General features: G+C 41.1%; 2 protein-coding genes across 6 annotated transcripts in view; both read left to right on the forward strand.

Annotated features, from left to right (window-relative positions):
• The first annotated feature begins 1922 nt into the window (after positions 1–1922).
• Positions 1923–14951, forward strand: SEH1L (SEH1 like nucleoporin). Of its 3 annotated transcripts, none has more exons than XM_053396596.1 (10): positions 1923–2389; positions 4915–4965; positions 6558–6704; positions 6956–7087; positions 7824–8035; positions 8510–8608; positions 10220–10360; positions 10603–10760; positions 10993–11146; positions 14148–14951. In XM_053396596.1, the coding sequence occupies exons 1-10, from the start codon at positions 2279–2281 to the stop codon at positions 14335–14337; spliced, it is 1395 nt and encodes a 464-aa protein (XP_053252571.1). In that variant the 5' UTR covers positions 1923–2278; the 3' UTR covers positions 14338–14951. The 3 variants fall into 3 exon arrangements, with proteins under 3 accessions (XP_053252571.1, XP_053252573.1, XP_053252572.1); XM_053396598.1 differs by lacking the exon at positions 14148–14951 and adding an exon at positions 12412–13742; XM_053396597.1 differs by lacking the exon at positions 6956–7087 and having other exon boundaries at positions 1928–2389.
• Positions 14952–16445: 1494 nt separating this feature from the next.
• CEP192 (centrosomal protein 192) overlaps positions 16446–16616 on the forward strand; it is a 49989-nt gene continuing 49818 nt past the window's right edge. For all 3 annotated transcript variants that reach the window (XM_053396590.1, XM_053396591.1, XM_053396592.1), the window contains exon 1: positions 16446–16580. The gene's annotated coding sequence lies outside the window, so the exon portion shown is untranslated. The remainder of the gene's footprint in view (positions 16581–16616) is intronic.

A 16616-nucleotide genomic window follows, 5' to 3' on the forward strand; every position in this document is an offset into this window, starting at 1 on the left:
TTTGCCAATATTCTATACTGCTGAACAACCTAGCCTTTCTGTAAAAACTTTGTCAAAGGTACCATAAATAATGAAAAACCAAAATGTACAAAAGCCATGCAACTAGATGGCACCAATGTAGAAGTTGCTAACGTTTTGAATTTTGACAAAAGTGCTGCAGACACCTGTCACAAAATGACTACAATGGGTGTATTGCAGTGGTTTGAGGGAGTGGGTGGCACTGTGGTCTGAACCACTGACCCTCTTGGGCTTGCTGGTTAGAAGGTCAGTTCAAATTTGAGTAACAGGGTGAGCTCCCATTGCTCTATCCCAGCTTCTGCCAACCTAGCAGTTCAAAAGCAACACCAGTGCAAGTAGATAAATAGGTGGGAAGCTAAATGGTATTTCCATGTGCTCTGGTTTCCGTTGTGGTGTTCCATTGCACCAGAAGCTGTTTAGTCATGCTGGCCACATGACCTGGAAAGCTGTCTGTGGACAAATGCTGGCTCCCTTGGCTTGAAGCAAGATGAGCGCCGCACCCCATAGTCACCTTTGACTGGACTTAACCATCCAGGATCTCATAACCCACCCAGGGAGTCCATGACATCATTCACATAACAAAAACTACCATAGACATCAAAATTTTCAAAAATAGGGCATCCATGGTTTGGCTTTTGAACAACATGGGTCCACAGTATTTAGCTAATGGGAACTTCTGGTGTATTGTATAGCACAAAATTGTCACCACCACACTTACAGAGGGAAACTTCACACTTCTCTTTCAGAATTGAAGACGGTTGGTGTATATGACCTTGGTATCCAATGAAATGTGGGCATGTTTAATGGTGTTAGTTGTTCAAGATGCCAAACCAGTGTAAAAGGGAATGGAGCAAGAAGATCAAGCAGTATTGTGTGCATTGTGGATTTTTGAAGCCTTTCCTAACAAGTATTGGTGAGCACACTGGTGCCTACAGGCACTTCAGAGACAGCCCGTTCTATAGCATGTATTGCTGGTTACTGTTACAGTGAAAGCTGTCTACTGTATGAGGATTCAGTCCAAAAAGCAAGAGTGATCTGTCCACCAAAGCAATTTCTCCACTTCCACCACACCAACTTGGGTGGTGGCAAAGGAAAAAAGTAAACACAATGCTGGGGTGTATGTTGTGGCAGTGGCGTAGCGTGGGGGGTGCAGGGGGGGCCGGCCGCACCGGGCGCAACATCTGGGGTTAGGGCAAATCCACGGGTTAGGGGGCGCAAATTACTTGCCTTGCCCCGGGTGCTGACAACCCACGCTATGCCACTGTGTTGTGGTAAATGTTTACATGCAAGTTTGTGTGGCCATAACCAGCTTTTGACCACATTCATCACTGGCATCCCTGTCTGATTGTTTACCTTTGGGGCAAAGGTTAGCCACTCCTGATTTAAGAGAAAGTACTTAGATTGGACCAATTTAATGTTAATGGGACAAAATCCCATTCCCATGTTAAACTGAGTGTTTTAGTATAAACTAGAATTGCAGCAATGTTGACAAATGTCTTGCATAAGTGCAACTATTTTAGAAGTCCCATTGATTTAAATGAAACTTATATCCAGGTAAGTATGTAAAGGACTGGAGTCTAACAGCGGCATTCTCAACCATCACCGCCCCCCCCCCCATCTTTGCTGATGGAGGTCAGGATATGCTGGCGGGGTACATTTCCTGACCTGGGGAAGGGCGTGCTCTGCAGCAGTTTATTTTGCCAGCGGTGGTTCCGCCAATGGTATCAAGCTCAGGGCCCCAAACAGGGCGTTACTAGGGCAGAGCAAAGCCATCGGATCCCAAATTGTTTCGTCCCCGGCCGGTGTTTCTTGCCAGAGGTGAAATTGATTAAGCGGACTCCTCGGCGTGCGTCTCTGCAAAAAACCCAAACCCAAGCATGTTCAGGGCGGGTTAACGCTTCCGCCTGTTGGGTTGGGAAATCGACAAATCCTTCCTCACTCGAGAAGGACAATGGTGCGGCTCGTCGGTTCCCTCCCCTCCTCCCCTGCCGGGGCTGCCTCAGCTTCTGCCTGAGGGAAAGGCGCAAAAGCGCAAGCGCCGGGGAGACGCTCCATTGGCCGCCTCCTCCCCGCTAAGGCCCGGCGCTCCACGCAATTATACTGAGCCAGGCGCGCCTTTTCGAGGCGAGAGAAGGGGAAAGAGTTTGCTCGCGCCGTCAGTGCAGCTGCTGGTCCGGGGAAGCCGCTGCTTACCTTCCTCCGCTGCCTTAATCGTAGCAGCAGCAGCAGCGAGCTCGGCTGACGGAGCGAGGCCGCCGAGATGTTCGTGGCGCGCAGCATCGCGGCCGACCACCGCGACCTCATCCACGACGTTTCCTTCGACTTCCACGGGCGGCGCATGGCGACCTGCTCCAGCGACCAGAGTGTCAAGGTGCGGGGATGCGGAGAGCGCGCGAAGGCCGCGGGCCCCGGCCTGTCTCCCCTCGTGAATCGGGCTAGACCCGCGCGGGGCCCGTTGACGCCCGTGCTCCTCCGGCCGGCGCCCTTGCTCGCCCTGCCTCCCTCTCTCTCGGGGACCACGCGCTGCCCCTCCGCTGGTGGCTGGCCGGCTCCTTCGGCCAGGCCTCAAGGAGGGCTATACAGTGGCTTGGGCACTTCTGCCTGCGTTGGGTAACAGGTGGTCATAGGGGGGGCATGTAGGAGGACCACGTTTTATAGCAGCCTTTTGCAACGGAAGAAATAACAAATTGTAGGACATGAGAGAGTCCCTGTTTTGTTTTGTTTTTGTAGCGCGGGAGAAAACCCAACGAACCCAAAACAGGCCTATGGACTGATTTGGGTGGCAACTTCAAGTTACAGTACTTGAACTAATAATAAAAAAGGCAGCATGCGTGTGGTATGAATGAAATGGTTAAGTCGGGAACTTCTCTAGCAGCGTGTCTTGTCTCCTGCCCTCTTTGGCAAAAGTTTCACGGAATTCGATGGGGCTTACTGCCAGATAGCAAGGGTGCATACGCCTCTGTCTTTAATCATCTTTATATATTTTGGACCAGTGCAATGCAATTATACTTAAAGGGTTCTCAAAGGCAATGTTGGGCAAGTCATGGTTGATGGAAGAGTCACAACTTATGGAGAAAGCAAGTAATAATGGGGGATGATGGACATGTTCAGAGGCTTTTTCAGTAAACATCCTATTAGTGCGAATAATTTTTCTCATTTTTGTTTTGCGTTAATACCCATGGGTCCATCAGAAGATTTGTGTGGCCTTGTAACATATGTACGTAATAAGTTGTTTGCTTTTAAAAAGTGGTTTGAGATTATTTTCCAGACAGAGTTTTGCAGTACAGGTTTGCAATAGGTGTAGACAATTTGGATTTATTTTCCTTAATGGGAATTAGTGATTTGGGATTAATAACTATTTAGGCTGCAATCCTAACCATGTTTACTCAGAAGCCAGTCCTATTGAATTTAATGGAGTTTACTCCCAAGTAGGTGGGTTAGGATTGTAAATCATTCTTCAGTATTCACCCCTCTTAACCTGGGAGTAAACCCCATTGAATTAAAACTTTTGAGTAGACAAAGTCAGAATGCTGTGTAAGTGTGTGCTAGCTGAGATATAGATTGATCCTCCTTGTTTACTCAGAAGTAAGTTGAACTGAGCTCAATGGGACTTTCAGGTAAGGATACTAGTTTTGCAGTTGAGAAAGGACACAGACTAGAGGTGTGCATTATACTGACCTTTACCTAGAGTAAACCTACTAAAATTAATGGATCTCAGTTGTTTCAGTGGGACTACTGTTGGATGCAATTCAGAGTAATGTTCATTAGGGGTGTGTATGTATATTCTATATATAATAATTATAATTACGCATGTCTAGCTGACATGTAAAGTTTGCACGTCAGTAATTATGTGTTCACTTGGAAGTAATTCCCACTGTGGTAAATGAATTTCATTCCCAGGTAAAAATGCAGAGTTTTAATGATAAAATTGATGTATCTTGCTTTATATAGGACGATGTATTGGAGAGACTAACCATTACTTCTAAGACCCATTTTGCACATGACAATTTTCCTGCATAACTATTGCTCCCATGTAGAAATTTATATGCACTGTGTCATCCTGCACATGTAGATGTCTGCATGTAGTGTGATGCTATGATTAGCTGTAACTTCCCAATGTGTATTCAGCAAATACTTATGTGCTATGCCATATAACCTTTTCATACACAGAAGTGGTGTTAGAAACTGGGACAGAAAAACTAGGAGCCAAATGGCTTCTGAGACCTGGGTTGAGGGCACCAAAACAATGTCTAGTCGCCATGGGGTTCAGCAACATTTTTTATTTTGATAAGCATGAACTAATATGCATTTCACATAAGTGGCACACTGTTAATACCAAATTCTTAGCAGAAATTGTTAATACATGTTTTATTTGGTGTTTATATTAAAAATACTGGTACCATACTTCAGTTTTCAAAACTCTACTTTTAATTGTTAATTGTCTATACTTAACTTGTACTTCGAGACTTCAAAGCACATACATTTCAGTAATCCTTGAGAGTGCTCACAAATGGAGAATCTTTAAGCGGAAAATGTGCTTGGCACCCTGCTAATTTCGAACCCTGCACAGAAATTATATCTGTGTTAGAAAATGATATAAGTAGCCTCAATGATTCCAAGTGATCCAATGTTGGGGTCAGATACTCTTGTGGTTCTAGTGAACAGAGGCAATTCCAAATTGGAATAGCACAGACACTCACTGTCCTTTTTATAGAGAAATCTATGCACAATTCTTATTTGACTCACATATGAGTTGATATTATAGAAGAGCATTTGTGGTTTAACATCCTTCTGGGACTCTCCACAAACCTTGATCTGTGGACTTGTTTGTGGGATCACTGTACCTTCTCTAACTTTTGAATAAAAGATTTAGATATTGTTTGGTTTTCTTAATAGGTTTGGGACAAAGGTGAAAATGGAGAATGGCACTGTACTGCTAGCTGGAAGGTAAGGGCTGAAACCTGGAAAAATCAGTTGCATGCAACAGTTTTTGGCATGAGAAGCCACAATGTAGGGAAAGATTCATTCCAAACAGTGCAGTCCTATGCATGTTCACTCAGCAGGAAATTTATCTTTGTTCAATGGGGCTTACTCCCTTGTAGTTTCTTAAGGATTGCAGCCTGAATGTGTAACCCAATAATTGTCTGCAGCTATAATTCGGTGTAAATTACTTTACTTTTAACTGCTAAGTCAGTCCCTATGAATGTTTAACTACACAAAACTCCTGTGATGGAATTTTGTTTCCTCTCTGTTGAAACTATAAAGATGCTCATGTATACAGATGTTCATGTTTCTGTTCAGATTTGCAAAAATGTTTTCCTTGAATTTTCCATTCACACTTTCCATATTTCCAGTCTGTTTCTTCAATATGCAGGTTCTTTTCCAAGATGCCTAGCAGTATATGAATTACAAAAACATCCTTCTTCTTATTAAAAGAAATTTGATGGCGGTCTCTCATGTTGTGCTGACTTTTGGATATGGTAGAAACTCCTACCTATCCCAAAGCTCAGTGTCATATGAGTTATTCCTTACGTCCATCTCATCACGTCCTTTTGTATATGCCACTTGGGAAGTGCCATACAGTATTTTTCCGTGTATAAGACACTCCCATGTATAAGACGACCCCTATTTTTTGGGACTGCAACAGAAATTGGGGGGGGGGAGGAATTGTCCAAAGTTCTTGAGCTTTTTGTGGGGGAGATTGCCAAGAGTTGTTGAGCTTTTTGGGGGGGCATCACAGCCACCAATCACTTTATAGCCTGCCCACCACTGCAAATCACACGCATCACCATGACCACCAAACATCTGCATGCTCGCTGCCAAAAGCCCACCTGCCCACTCGACACAAACATAGCCAATTGCACGCATGACTTGCTGCTGCCATGAATTGGCCGCCCAATTGCCACAGCCAATTGTCAGCAAGCCTCAGCAACCGATCACACACCCAGTCGCCGCTGCGAATCTCCTGCTGGCTGCTGCCACCAATCCCCCCTGCACTATCCGTGTATAAGATGATCCACAATTTTTGCCTATTGTTTCTAACGAAAAAACATTGTCTTATAAACGGAAAAATACTTGTGACACAAAACTGTGGATCAGGCAAAAGGAGCACATGGTTTGCCTGCTTCAAACCATGGTTTTGTGTGGCATGCAAATGTGGCCAACATGTATCCATGTGGGAAATTGCCTCCAGGGTCCACTTGGAATATTATGTGTGCATGAACTTTGACCCTATTACTTCAGTTAACTGGGTAGGTGGTATACAACATAGAATCATGGAATCCTAGAATTGTAGGGTTGGAAGGGACCCTGAGGATCATCTAATACAACTCCCTGAAAGACAGGAATATTCATCTGTCCCAGACATTTTAGTTTGTGTTTTGGAAATGGATCAGTCAAGGGGAGGACTGTAAAGGGGCTTTGATGTTTGATACTTAATTTATATTGCTGTTATTATTTTTTCTCCCAGCCTGCATACATTAAAACATCTTCAATTTTAGTCTTTGGTTTTCAAGTTCCAGTTCTTCTTACCTTTCCAGACACATAGTGGATCTGTGTGGCGTGTTACATGGGCACATCCAGAGTTTGGACAGGTCTTGGCTTCCTGCTCTTTTGACAGAACAGCTGCTGTATGGGAAGAAATAGTAGGAGAATCAAATGATAAACTTCGAGGGCAAAGTCATTGGGTAAGGTTTGAAGAGTGACAGTTCTAATGCACTCATTTCTCACATATAATTTATAACATTGTTGCTGCCTCGAGGATTTACTTTGCTAAATTTCACAGTTAAGAGATTTATTATAAATGTTTTTAAAGAAATGTTATATATTCACAAAGCTACATATTTGAATATAGATAGATATATTTAGTTTGATTTGTTTACTATACATGGCTTTTGACGAATCATAAGCTTGGACCCTACATTTTTCTTCTATTCAGACAAGGAGATGTGTGATTTCTACCAACTTCTCTCCACCTGCAGTCCCACATCGCATATCCTACACCAATCTCAAGAGTTCCTCAACTCTCAGGAGCAGATTTTTGGGAGGTGTAGGGAGTTGCAGAGAGGAGGTGACAAAGCCCCATTATGTGAACAGAACTCCATGCCTTTTGTGTAATAAAAGTTAAGATCCAAGCTGTAGCTCTGGTGGGATGTTGATTATCCTGTTAATCCACATGATTGGGGTGAGGTTGGGGTTGAAGAGTATGGGAGGGCAAAGGCCATGATTCAAATACCACTGACAGTCTTCTGCGTATGCACAGAAACATTTTAGCTCTCTCCTTCCAGCAGCTGCCTTTACTGCCTCCTGAAAAGCCCTCCTCCAAGGTTGGGGACGCCCCTAGTCCTGGACCCTATAGCAGAGACTGCCTAATGCAGCCCTTTGACACTACTAGCCAATCTGACCTGGCAAGAAATGAATTGTCTTACTCAAATTCAAGTATCTATTAGTTTTAATTCTGATTAGCTTCTACTATTTGCTTGGCTCTTACCTTTAGTATTAACAATGATCTGCCCATCACAGTATACAAGAGCATTCTTTATGCTTACAGCTAGAATGTAATTCAATTGAACTTTTCATAATATCAAATGAACATACTTGCTCTCCTTAACTTTGGAGCTTGTAAGATTTCTAATAGAGTTATGTTTCATGGTTATGTTTTTCATAAAATTTATCAAACGTGTAGTATCTTGTTTACAGATAAAAATTTAGCTCTCTATTCTAAAGTTTACCTAAATAAATAAGTGATGGTGCGTCTAAAAATCTGTTTTCCTTCTTCTAATGACTGCTCCATTGATTATCTTTAGGTGAAGAGGACTACTTTGGTTGACAGTAGGACATCAGTTACAGATGTAAAGTTTGCTCCTAAGCATATGGGCCTCATGCTGGCAACATGTTCAGCAGATGGAGTTGTTAGGATATATGAAGCACCAGATGTTATGAATCTCAGTCAGTGGTCACTTCAGCATGAAATCTCATGTAAACTAAGCTGCAGTTGTATTTCTTGGAATCCTTCAAGGTAAGCTATCAATTCCCTTGACGGGCTAATCAGAAAGTAAAGAGGGAGGGAAACCCTAAGGATAATTGGCTTGTTTCCTTCTTGTGTAATATTTATTTAAATTCTTGACTGTAAAATAGTGGTGCTGGGTCTAAAAGGAAGCCAAGACTGTTGAATAGGTAGAGTCCAGGGGTAGCCAATGTGAGCCCATCCAAATGTTGTTGGGCTGCAACTCCCATCATCCTTGACCATTAGCTAAGCTGGCTTAGGTTAAAGAGAATTGGAGTCAATGTCTAGAGGACACTGTGTTAGCTACTCCTGAGTTAGAAGGATCAGCAAGTAGGTGATGCAAAAAACCTTTCTGTCTGAGATCCTGGGATCCTATGTTCCATCAGGTGTCCGCTGTGCATGTTGCCTTTTAAGAGAAAAGGTATTGAGGAATTTATTTTCATCATAAGAAGTCCTTTGTAAGAATATTCCATTTTGCATTTGCAGCTCTCGCGCTCATGCACCTATGATAGCTGTAGGAAGTGATGACAGCAGCCCAAATGTACTGGCAAAAGTTCAGATTTATGAATACAACGAAAATACCAGGTAAGAGGAAGAAAACAAAGCAACTTTCATTTTTCAACACTTCATAATATTGCTTCACAACATCATTTGTTCTTCTGAGACTTGAACATGTTAAAATGGTTAGCTGAAACCATAATTTGGTACTGATTTTAAGTTTATACTATGGATCACCAGTGGTGCCTCCAAATGGCCTGTGTGACCATTTATAGCAAATTCCACCCACCTGCCAATCATACGATGCTATTTGCTGTCACCTGTCCTCATTCTAATCTGCCTTGCTGCTTTTACTAAAGTACCCTCCAAAGTATATGTGAAATACAGTTAAAGATGATCCCGTCCGCTTCTGACCCACGTATACCATTGGCATGTGGCCTCCAGAATGTTGATCAGGTTTGAATCTGGCCCTTAGGCTGAAAGTGGTTCTCCGTTCCTGCTATAAACCGATGGCAGGCTTATTTCAAGCCTAAATGTCATGCTGGGAATGCATGGGAGGGGGAAATCACAGCAGGGAAAGAAGATTTTAACCTACTTGCATTCTGTAAGATCTCCCCTTCCTTAGCATTGTGGCTAGGAAAGAAAAACCCTAACATTTATCCAAGCCTGATTCTGGTAGTGGGTGAGGCTGAGTATTCCCCGCCTCTCTCTGTGGGTGGTGTTTGTATGTGTGCATTTGCTCTCTGCCTGTTCTGGCTACACCCAGTATTGTTCTGGTTCTGCCACTGCAGGCATTTGACCTTCAGAAAGTTGGCTGCAAGGGGACATGACCTTCTTGCTGCAGGAGGTTCCCCACTTCTGCTGTATAGCTAATGTTCAAGTTGAGGCTGAGGGAGAAGTAATTTGTCAATGCTCCATGATAATTTAATGACAGAAGTTGGGCTTGAACAACAATCTGTAGAGAATACTGAATATTTTAGCTTTCCTAATAATATGCTATTATTTTCCTTAAAAGTTTTGCAAGGCTACATTTAATTAATGAATGCCAACCATAAAAATCCTATCCTCTGTACTTTCCTCCAAATATAGAGTCTGTTGCCAAAACAAAGCAGCTTTTTCTACTCAAAGATCCAAACTCTTATAATAAGCTTGATTTGACTAATTGGGAATAGTGAGTGATGTTGAAGTAATGAGAAACATATGATCTGTGGAAAGTTTCCCCCTTCCTATGGTTTTATTTTTTTTGGAATCTAAGAGTACAGTCTGTTTTTTCTGCTATGAATCAACAGACTTGCCATTCTGAATTTCAGTACCTCAGAAAGAATTTCCATAGCACTGCCTATTAAATTCATTGAAGTAAAAAGTCAACTTGTGTATTTAATGTTTCTGATTTAAGTCAGTGTTATTGTTGAGTGACCTGGTCCCATCCTCTTGTTGTTCATAACAAAAATCAGTTGTCACTTGAACACTTCATAACATGGCAATAATTTTGTAGCAAATTGTACATGCCAGACATCAAATAGTACAAATTATAGTACACATACATTCTAGAAAAAAGGATTATTATCTAGAGAAAACTTTTTTAAAAATACTTTCATGGGACAATTTACCGATAATGTTGTTATAAAAACAGTTTTGGGGGGGCTTTAATGTGTTTCTCTGTTTAGAAATTAATACACTGTCTGTCTCATTTTTCAGGAAGTATGCAAAAGCAGAAACACTTATGACAGTCACAGACCCTGTGCATGATATTGCATTTGCTCCAAACCTGGGAAGGTCCTTCCATATATTGGCTGTAGCTACCAAAGATGTGCGAATTTTCACATTAAAACCACTAAGGTGAGTTTTTGACATACATATCATCCTATAATGTGGAAGCAGATATTTGGTATTTTCTTCTCTCAACTATGGAACTAATTGTCCTCATGGTTAAGAACCTTGTAAGTTTATTTGATATTCAGTAATCCTTTTTTTTAAGCAGCACACAAAAAAGGGCAAAACATTGTTTTACTTTCAGTAATTAAAAGAATGGATGTATTTTAAGCAGATCAAACTCCAATATACAATTTTGCTTTCAACAGAAAGGAACTGACTTCTTCATCAGGCCTGACAAAATTTGAGGTCCAGTTAGTGGCTCAGTTTGATAACCACAATTCTCAGGTCTGGCGTGTAAGTTGGAACATTACAGGCACAGTGCTTGCATCTTCAGGAGACGATGGGTGTGTAAGGCTTTGGAAAGGTAAGTGTTCCTTTAGAATTCTCTGTGTGATTAAATGTTGAATTATTAGAAGACTATGGCTTCAGTCTTAAGCATACATAGTAGTAACCTGTTTAGGGCTGGCTAGAGTTAGATTTTTTAAAATATAATGTGTTTTAGCAGCTATATCATTAGTTATACTATTTTAACTGTCATAAAAATCTCTTTCTCAAGTCACAGTTGCATTATTTTTTTGTTCATTCCCACCCTGCAGCTAACTACATGGACAACTGGAAGTGTACTGGAATTTTGAAAGGTAATGGGAGTCCAGTCAATGCTAGTTCCGCTCAGCAGGGAGTTTTTAATGCTCCTTTAGGCACAGCCAATTCAAGCCTCCAGAATTCAGTAAACGGAACATCTGCTGGCAGGTATGCCACTTCGTATGTAAATTCTGCAATTTAAAAACTCTGTTTTGTCAACACCCACCATTAATCTCCCTAAAATCTTAAGCATCATTTTGGCTTTCATATGCATCATTATTAGTAACTTTTATATCAATAGCTTGCAGATTCAGTTGTCCTAGTCTTATCTGCAGTGTCCTGTATGCAACAGATAAAGTATTATAAAGAAAAACTTCCTTCTAGTTACTGTTCACATACTTCAAATGCTGAGTTCACTTGAGTATTTTGAAAACCATGTCATTAGCTCTTTTATTTTCCTACTCGCAGTACTGTATCTGCCTTTTGTTGCCCTATAATACCTTGACCGCTCATTATCCTACTGTCTCTCAACTAAGGTCTCTTTGACTTCAGCCTCCTGTGCTGCTCTCCTACTTCCTGAGACTCCTTGGGAACATGACCCTCTTCCAATCCTGTTCTGCAGTAGCTCTAGGCAACCACTTTTTAAAAATTAGCTTTCAACACAAGAGTATTTTTGGCCCGTCCTCACAAACTTGATTCTGAAAGGAACCGTTGTTGAGGGATCAACTTCTTGTATAGGATTGCCTCGGCCAGCTTCATACAGCCACAACCATTTGATGGACACAATTCAGACTATATGCTGTAGATTTATGTTTTCCACACTTGTGCCCACAAATACGAGTGTTAGAAACACAGCAATCTATAAAATTACAGTGGTCATGTCTTCAAATCTGTTCAGTTAAAGAGGGTTCTTGTGTTTCCATTTCTCCCTTATAATCTCAGAGTTACATTTCAGAGGAAAATTTTGTATTCCAGGGCACAACTTTGGAGTCAGAAATAGTACAGCTTTAATAATGAGATATACTTGCTGTTGTGGGGTGGAAAAACCCTTTTGAAGCATATCATATTTGAAAATGGGGCTGAACTCAGACATATTGTATTGCCCTGATGATTCTATATAAACAGAAATGTAAATGCTGAGTTTTAGAAGCAGGCTGATACAATAGAATATTGTTATTAGGGCTCAGCATTCTGGTACTTTTGTTAGTAACACTACTAGTAACACTACTAACACTTTTGGAGATCAACGTCACCAACAGCCTATGCTTAACAAGGAAATAATTAAAATTGTTTTGAGAAGTGATTGAAAAGATTAAAATTTAATAAACCTACCAAATACTGTTCCACAGTATTCTTATTGTGCTTATAACCATATGTGTCTAAAATTGTGATGCATTTTCCCTTCTCCATTTGTATTATGTCCTTTTTAACAGAAAGCACAGCTGAACCCAAGCTAACTGGAGTAACTTTGCTGTTTTGCTGCTTGTTGCATGCACACAGGAATGGAAAGCGAACTCCTTTTCCCCCTCCCCAGCGCCGTTTGACCTCTTTCCAAGACACCAGCAGTCTGCCTACTACTAAAAGCAAATCAAAAGGCTCTATTAAAAAACACTGTATGCGTACTTTGCTAGCCAGCACAGTATGACCTTGTTGGAATCTGTGGAAAAAAACAGTAACAGGGAGAGTTTTCTTGTGGAGACACTTCTCCTCTTTCTCTTCAGAAAAAGTTTTTTTTATATAAATCAGAGTGGGGGAAGTTCACCCAAGTAACAAGGATTACCATCCTTTATATTTGAGGTGTTGGGCGGGGAAAGTATTAGTGTGAAGCCTCGGTAATCAGTTGGTTTTCATTTAAATTGCTTTGAATAATTGCTTTTGTTCTACATTTTGTTCAGATGAGTCTTAACCATTACATTTTTGTTAATGGATTTGCAGTGTGCAAACTTAACTAAGCAATGTAAGCATTGTTGTACCTTGACAGTTGTACAGTTAGTATCTTAATTTGGAATTGCTTCACAATTAATTAAATACTATTTCAGAGTAAACAAACAAAAAAATCACCAGAAGCCCCCACACTAATTAATGTCATACTTTTAGTGAGAATGATCTTACCTGATAGTTGCATGTTCCTGTGGCATGATTCCATGGAATAATTAGCAAGACTTCCTTTGGTCACAATATTGTAGTGGAGAACCATATCCATATGAATGTTTGTCATGTGGCATTGGCAAGTTGCTCTGGAATTATTGTCCATTGCCTTTAAGATGCTTCATGCATTACATAGTGAGGACACACACTGCTTCTGTGCAATTGAGTTACTGCTCTGCAACAGACTGAAGCAGTGTCCTATTGCAAACATTCATCAGGACATGGCAAGAAAATGCCTTGTTTTATATAGCGGCATGTCAATGTAGCTCTAAATATGTCTTGTCTCCAGATTCTACTAACTTTGCCATTCCGTTCTGTAAATTTGTCTACATTTCCAAAGATTGTAAAGATTACAAAGTGGTGTCTTTAATATTACGGGTAAGTCATAAAAAGTGACATGTAATAGTTCTTTAAGCCTTTAATTTACCAGATGTATTTGGTTTTATCCTACATTTTCTCCAGAATTATGTATATATGCACCCAGACTGTATTTCAGTGGAAAAGGAGTCACTTATTGTATATTGTGGAAATCTAAGCACTGTAAAAACAGGTTTTTTTTCACAACTGTCCTATAAAATCTGCATTAAAGTTAATGTGGATGCAAATACAGCATAAATATATCTGCATAATTAATGTGTGCCTGTTTTTCTGCAAGTGTTTACTAAAAACATTGAGTTACAGTACATGGTTTTAAGGAGAGAGCAAACGTGTTGATAGTTAGGAACTCATTTAATTTACAGATAATTTATTATTTTGCAAAATGCACATAAGGCATCTTAATTTAGAGATATTGTATTCGAACCAAATAGTTTCCAGACTGCCATAACCATTTTTGTTTTGATTGCAAACATGATTTTGGCCATTATATTTTATTTTTGGCATGGATTTACTAAAGCCTCCACCGCCTCCCCCCAGCATGTCTTTTCTCTTCCCCTTTGGTTCTCCTCATATTTACTACTATTCTCTTTTTTCTTGTTTTTCCTTTTTTCTTTTTTGGTGTTCCTGTCTTCATTGTTTTCAGGTATTTCTTTCCCCCTCTGGATTCCCCACGGGCTGGATCAAGATGGTCCAGTTATGCCCAGCTCCTACCTCCTGCTCCTCTGATAGAGCACTCTTGCGATGCTGCCACTGCCAATCTCCAGTATCCTCACCCTCGCAGACGATATATCTCTCGACCTCTTAACCTATTACGGGAACATGAAGGGGTTTAATGCACATTTAAAACTGTATTAAGGGCCTCAATCAGATGCTTGTAAAATGCTTGCGTTTCTGTCTGCTTATTATTATTTTGCATACTTTCTCCCACCAGAATTCACTGTGCTAGCGCTTATGCACCAAATGCTAGCTCTGCTATCCAATCCATTTTCAACCACGATGAAACAAATAAGCAGTATTAGGTGTGGGTCATACACAACAGATAAGTTCAAAGTGCTTGTTCCACCATTTTTTAATTTTGTATTTTTTTTGTATTCAATCTACTGTGCTATTTTCATTTTAATAGATTTTGTTTGTATCCTGCATTGTTTTTGGAAATGTGTCCTTAAAACTAAATAGAACTTGAATAAAACTGTTCTACTGTGTGGAGGGGGGGGGGTATCTTAATCTCCAGCATCAAACTTCTAAGTGACCAGATTCTTGAGGCTTTTTCCAGCCCTGGACATTGGTACTGAAATGGAATGCTAAAGTAAAAATGCAGTATTTGTGCATTCTGCAGCAGTATAGAATGGGTAGTGTGTTTAGTCACTTGCAAACATTTTCACTTTCTTGCATAAAAATATTTACACTACGTTTTATAATTGTAGGTTAATAAAAAAATTGAAAATTATGTCGCGTGGTGGTTTTATTTAAGTTGTACTTATTTCTAAATGTATAAAAGTGAATATTGGGGAGAGGGAGCTGTCAGACTTCACCTATGACCATAGGTTTATGCTGTGCACCTTAACCTGTTCTGTTTCTGGCCTGAGCCACCTTGGGTATAGCATGCGGCATCTGAAATAACATCATCCACAGAGAGAGGTAGCATAATTTGTAGAGCATGAGACTCTTAATATCAGGGTCATGGGTTTGAACCCTACAGTGGGCAGTAAACAACAATAGTGCACTGCAGACTTTTCTGTAGGCTGACAATATTGAATGTTTCTTGTAGAAATATGAAAGAATTACCCAATTTGCCTTGGTGCAAAAATACAACTCGTCCTGCAGTCTTCACAATGTCTGTTCAGAAGTAAGTCTGAGGTAAAGGGTAAGGATTGCAGCTTTGGATGCAGCTAAGCAGTAATATTAATGTGGCAAAATCCTATGCTGCTGCTACTGCTGTTTTGGTTATCGCTCGAAGGTGATAAGGTAAGATTGTCTTTCATGAACACGGTCTTAATAGTGAGTCCATCAGCGACTCAGAAGTCCCACTGTGTGCTGTGGGCAGGATGCTGTTTGATTTCTACATAAATCTGCATAAAATTATGCTTCCAATACCATGGTCATCAAAGAACATCCACTATAATTGCCTTAAAGCCTCTGCCCTCTTGGATAGGGTGTGTGTGTCCAAAGAGCTGTCTTGAATAATCCCAAAAGGCTTCATATGACCTCAGTGATTTTTTAAAAAATAATTTGTTTAAGCAGCTGATTCTGTTCCCATGCCACACTTCCTGTCATGAGGCTGATTTACAGTAATCATTACTGAACTATTCCAATTACAGTAATTAATTAGAACGGAGCTGCAGGAGACATTTCAGGGGGTGGTCTTGAACAAGTAATTCTCAGCATCACCTATTATTTTTATTTATTAAATTTATATACCACCCTTCATCATAAGATCTCAGGGCCGTTGACAGAATAAAATAAAGGGTAAAACAAATAAAACAGCAAATCAGTACCCCCCTTCCTACTGGCAGGATAAATTGAGAGTAAGTCTGTCGCCTAACGCTTTGTGACTTTATGTATATGATATAGTGTATTAAAAAAAATAACTACAGGACCGGGAAACCTGGGTGTTTTTGTAAATAAAATAACAAGCAGACTCGCAGCGAGATCGTTATAGGTCACCTCCGCAAACTCCACCACAGCTCTCTTTCCCGGACTGTTTGAAAGTAGCGTGTCACCGCCCTTTCGTCCAATCAGAGAAGCGCTGCGCTTTTCCTTCGTTCCGTTCTCGTAAACCAATAGAATTCGCATGTGTTTCCTCCCCGATCCCGCCCTCCGCCTGCCCCCACCCCACCCCGCCCGCCGAAATCCAAAAGCGAGTTTCCTAGGCGCCAGGTAAGGGGCGTGCGCGTGCGCACTTAGCAGAAAATAGAGGAGGGGGCGTTTCTCTCTCTTTCCCCCTCCCTCCCTCCTTCTGCCAGAGTTCGACGCTTGTTGGGGTTGCCGTGACGTTTCCGAACGGTGTCCTCGCGCATCAATGCGCGTGCCCGGAGGCGCCCGAGAGCTGCCGTTCCAGCGCTCGCTTTTGCTTTGGGTGAGCGGTTTGGGGGGAGGGGGGAGGGGGTTGAGT

This window comes from Podarcis raffonei, chromosome 7 (assembly GCF_027172205.1).
Source record: "Podarcis raffonei isolate rPodRaf1 chromosome 7, rPodRaf1.pri, whole genome shotgun sequence".
Classification (NCBI taxonomy): Eukaryota; Metazoa; Chordata; class Lepidosauria; order Squamata; family Lacertidae; genus Podarcis; species Podarcis raffonei.

Coding starts and splice junctions, on each gene's coding strand:
- SEH1L (XM_053396596.1), top strand. CDS start 2,279: ATGTTCGTGGCGCGCAGCATCGCGGCCGACCACCGCGACCTCATCCAC. Junction 6,705..6,955: donor TTCGAGGGCAAAGTCATTGG/GTAAGGTTTGAA, acceptor TCTTCTATTCAG/ACAAGGAGATGTGTGATTTC. Junction 8,036..8,509: donor ATTTCTTGGAATCCTTCAAG/GTAAGCTATCAA, acceptor TTGCATTTGCAG/CTCTCGCGCTCATGCACCTA.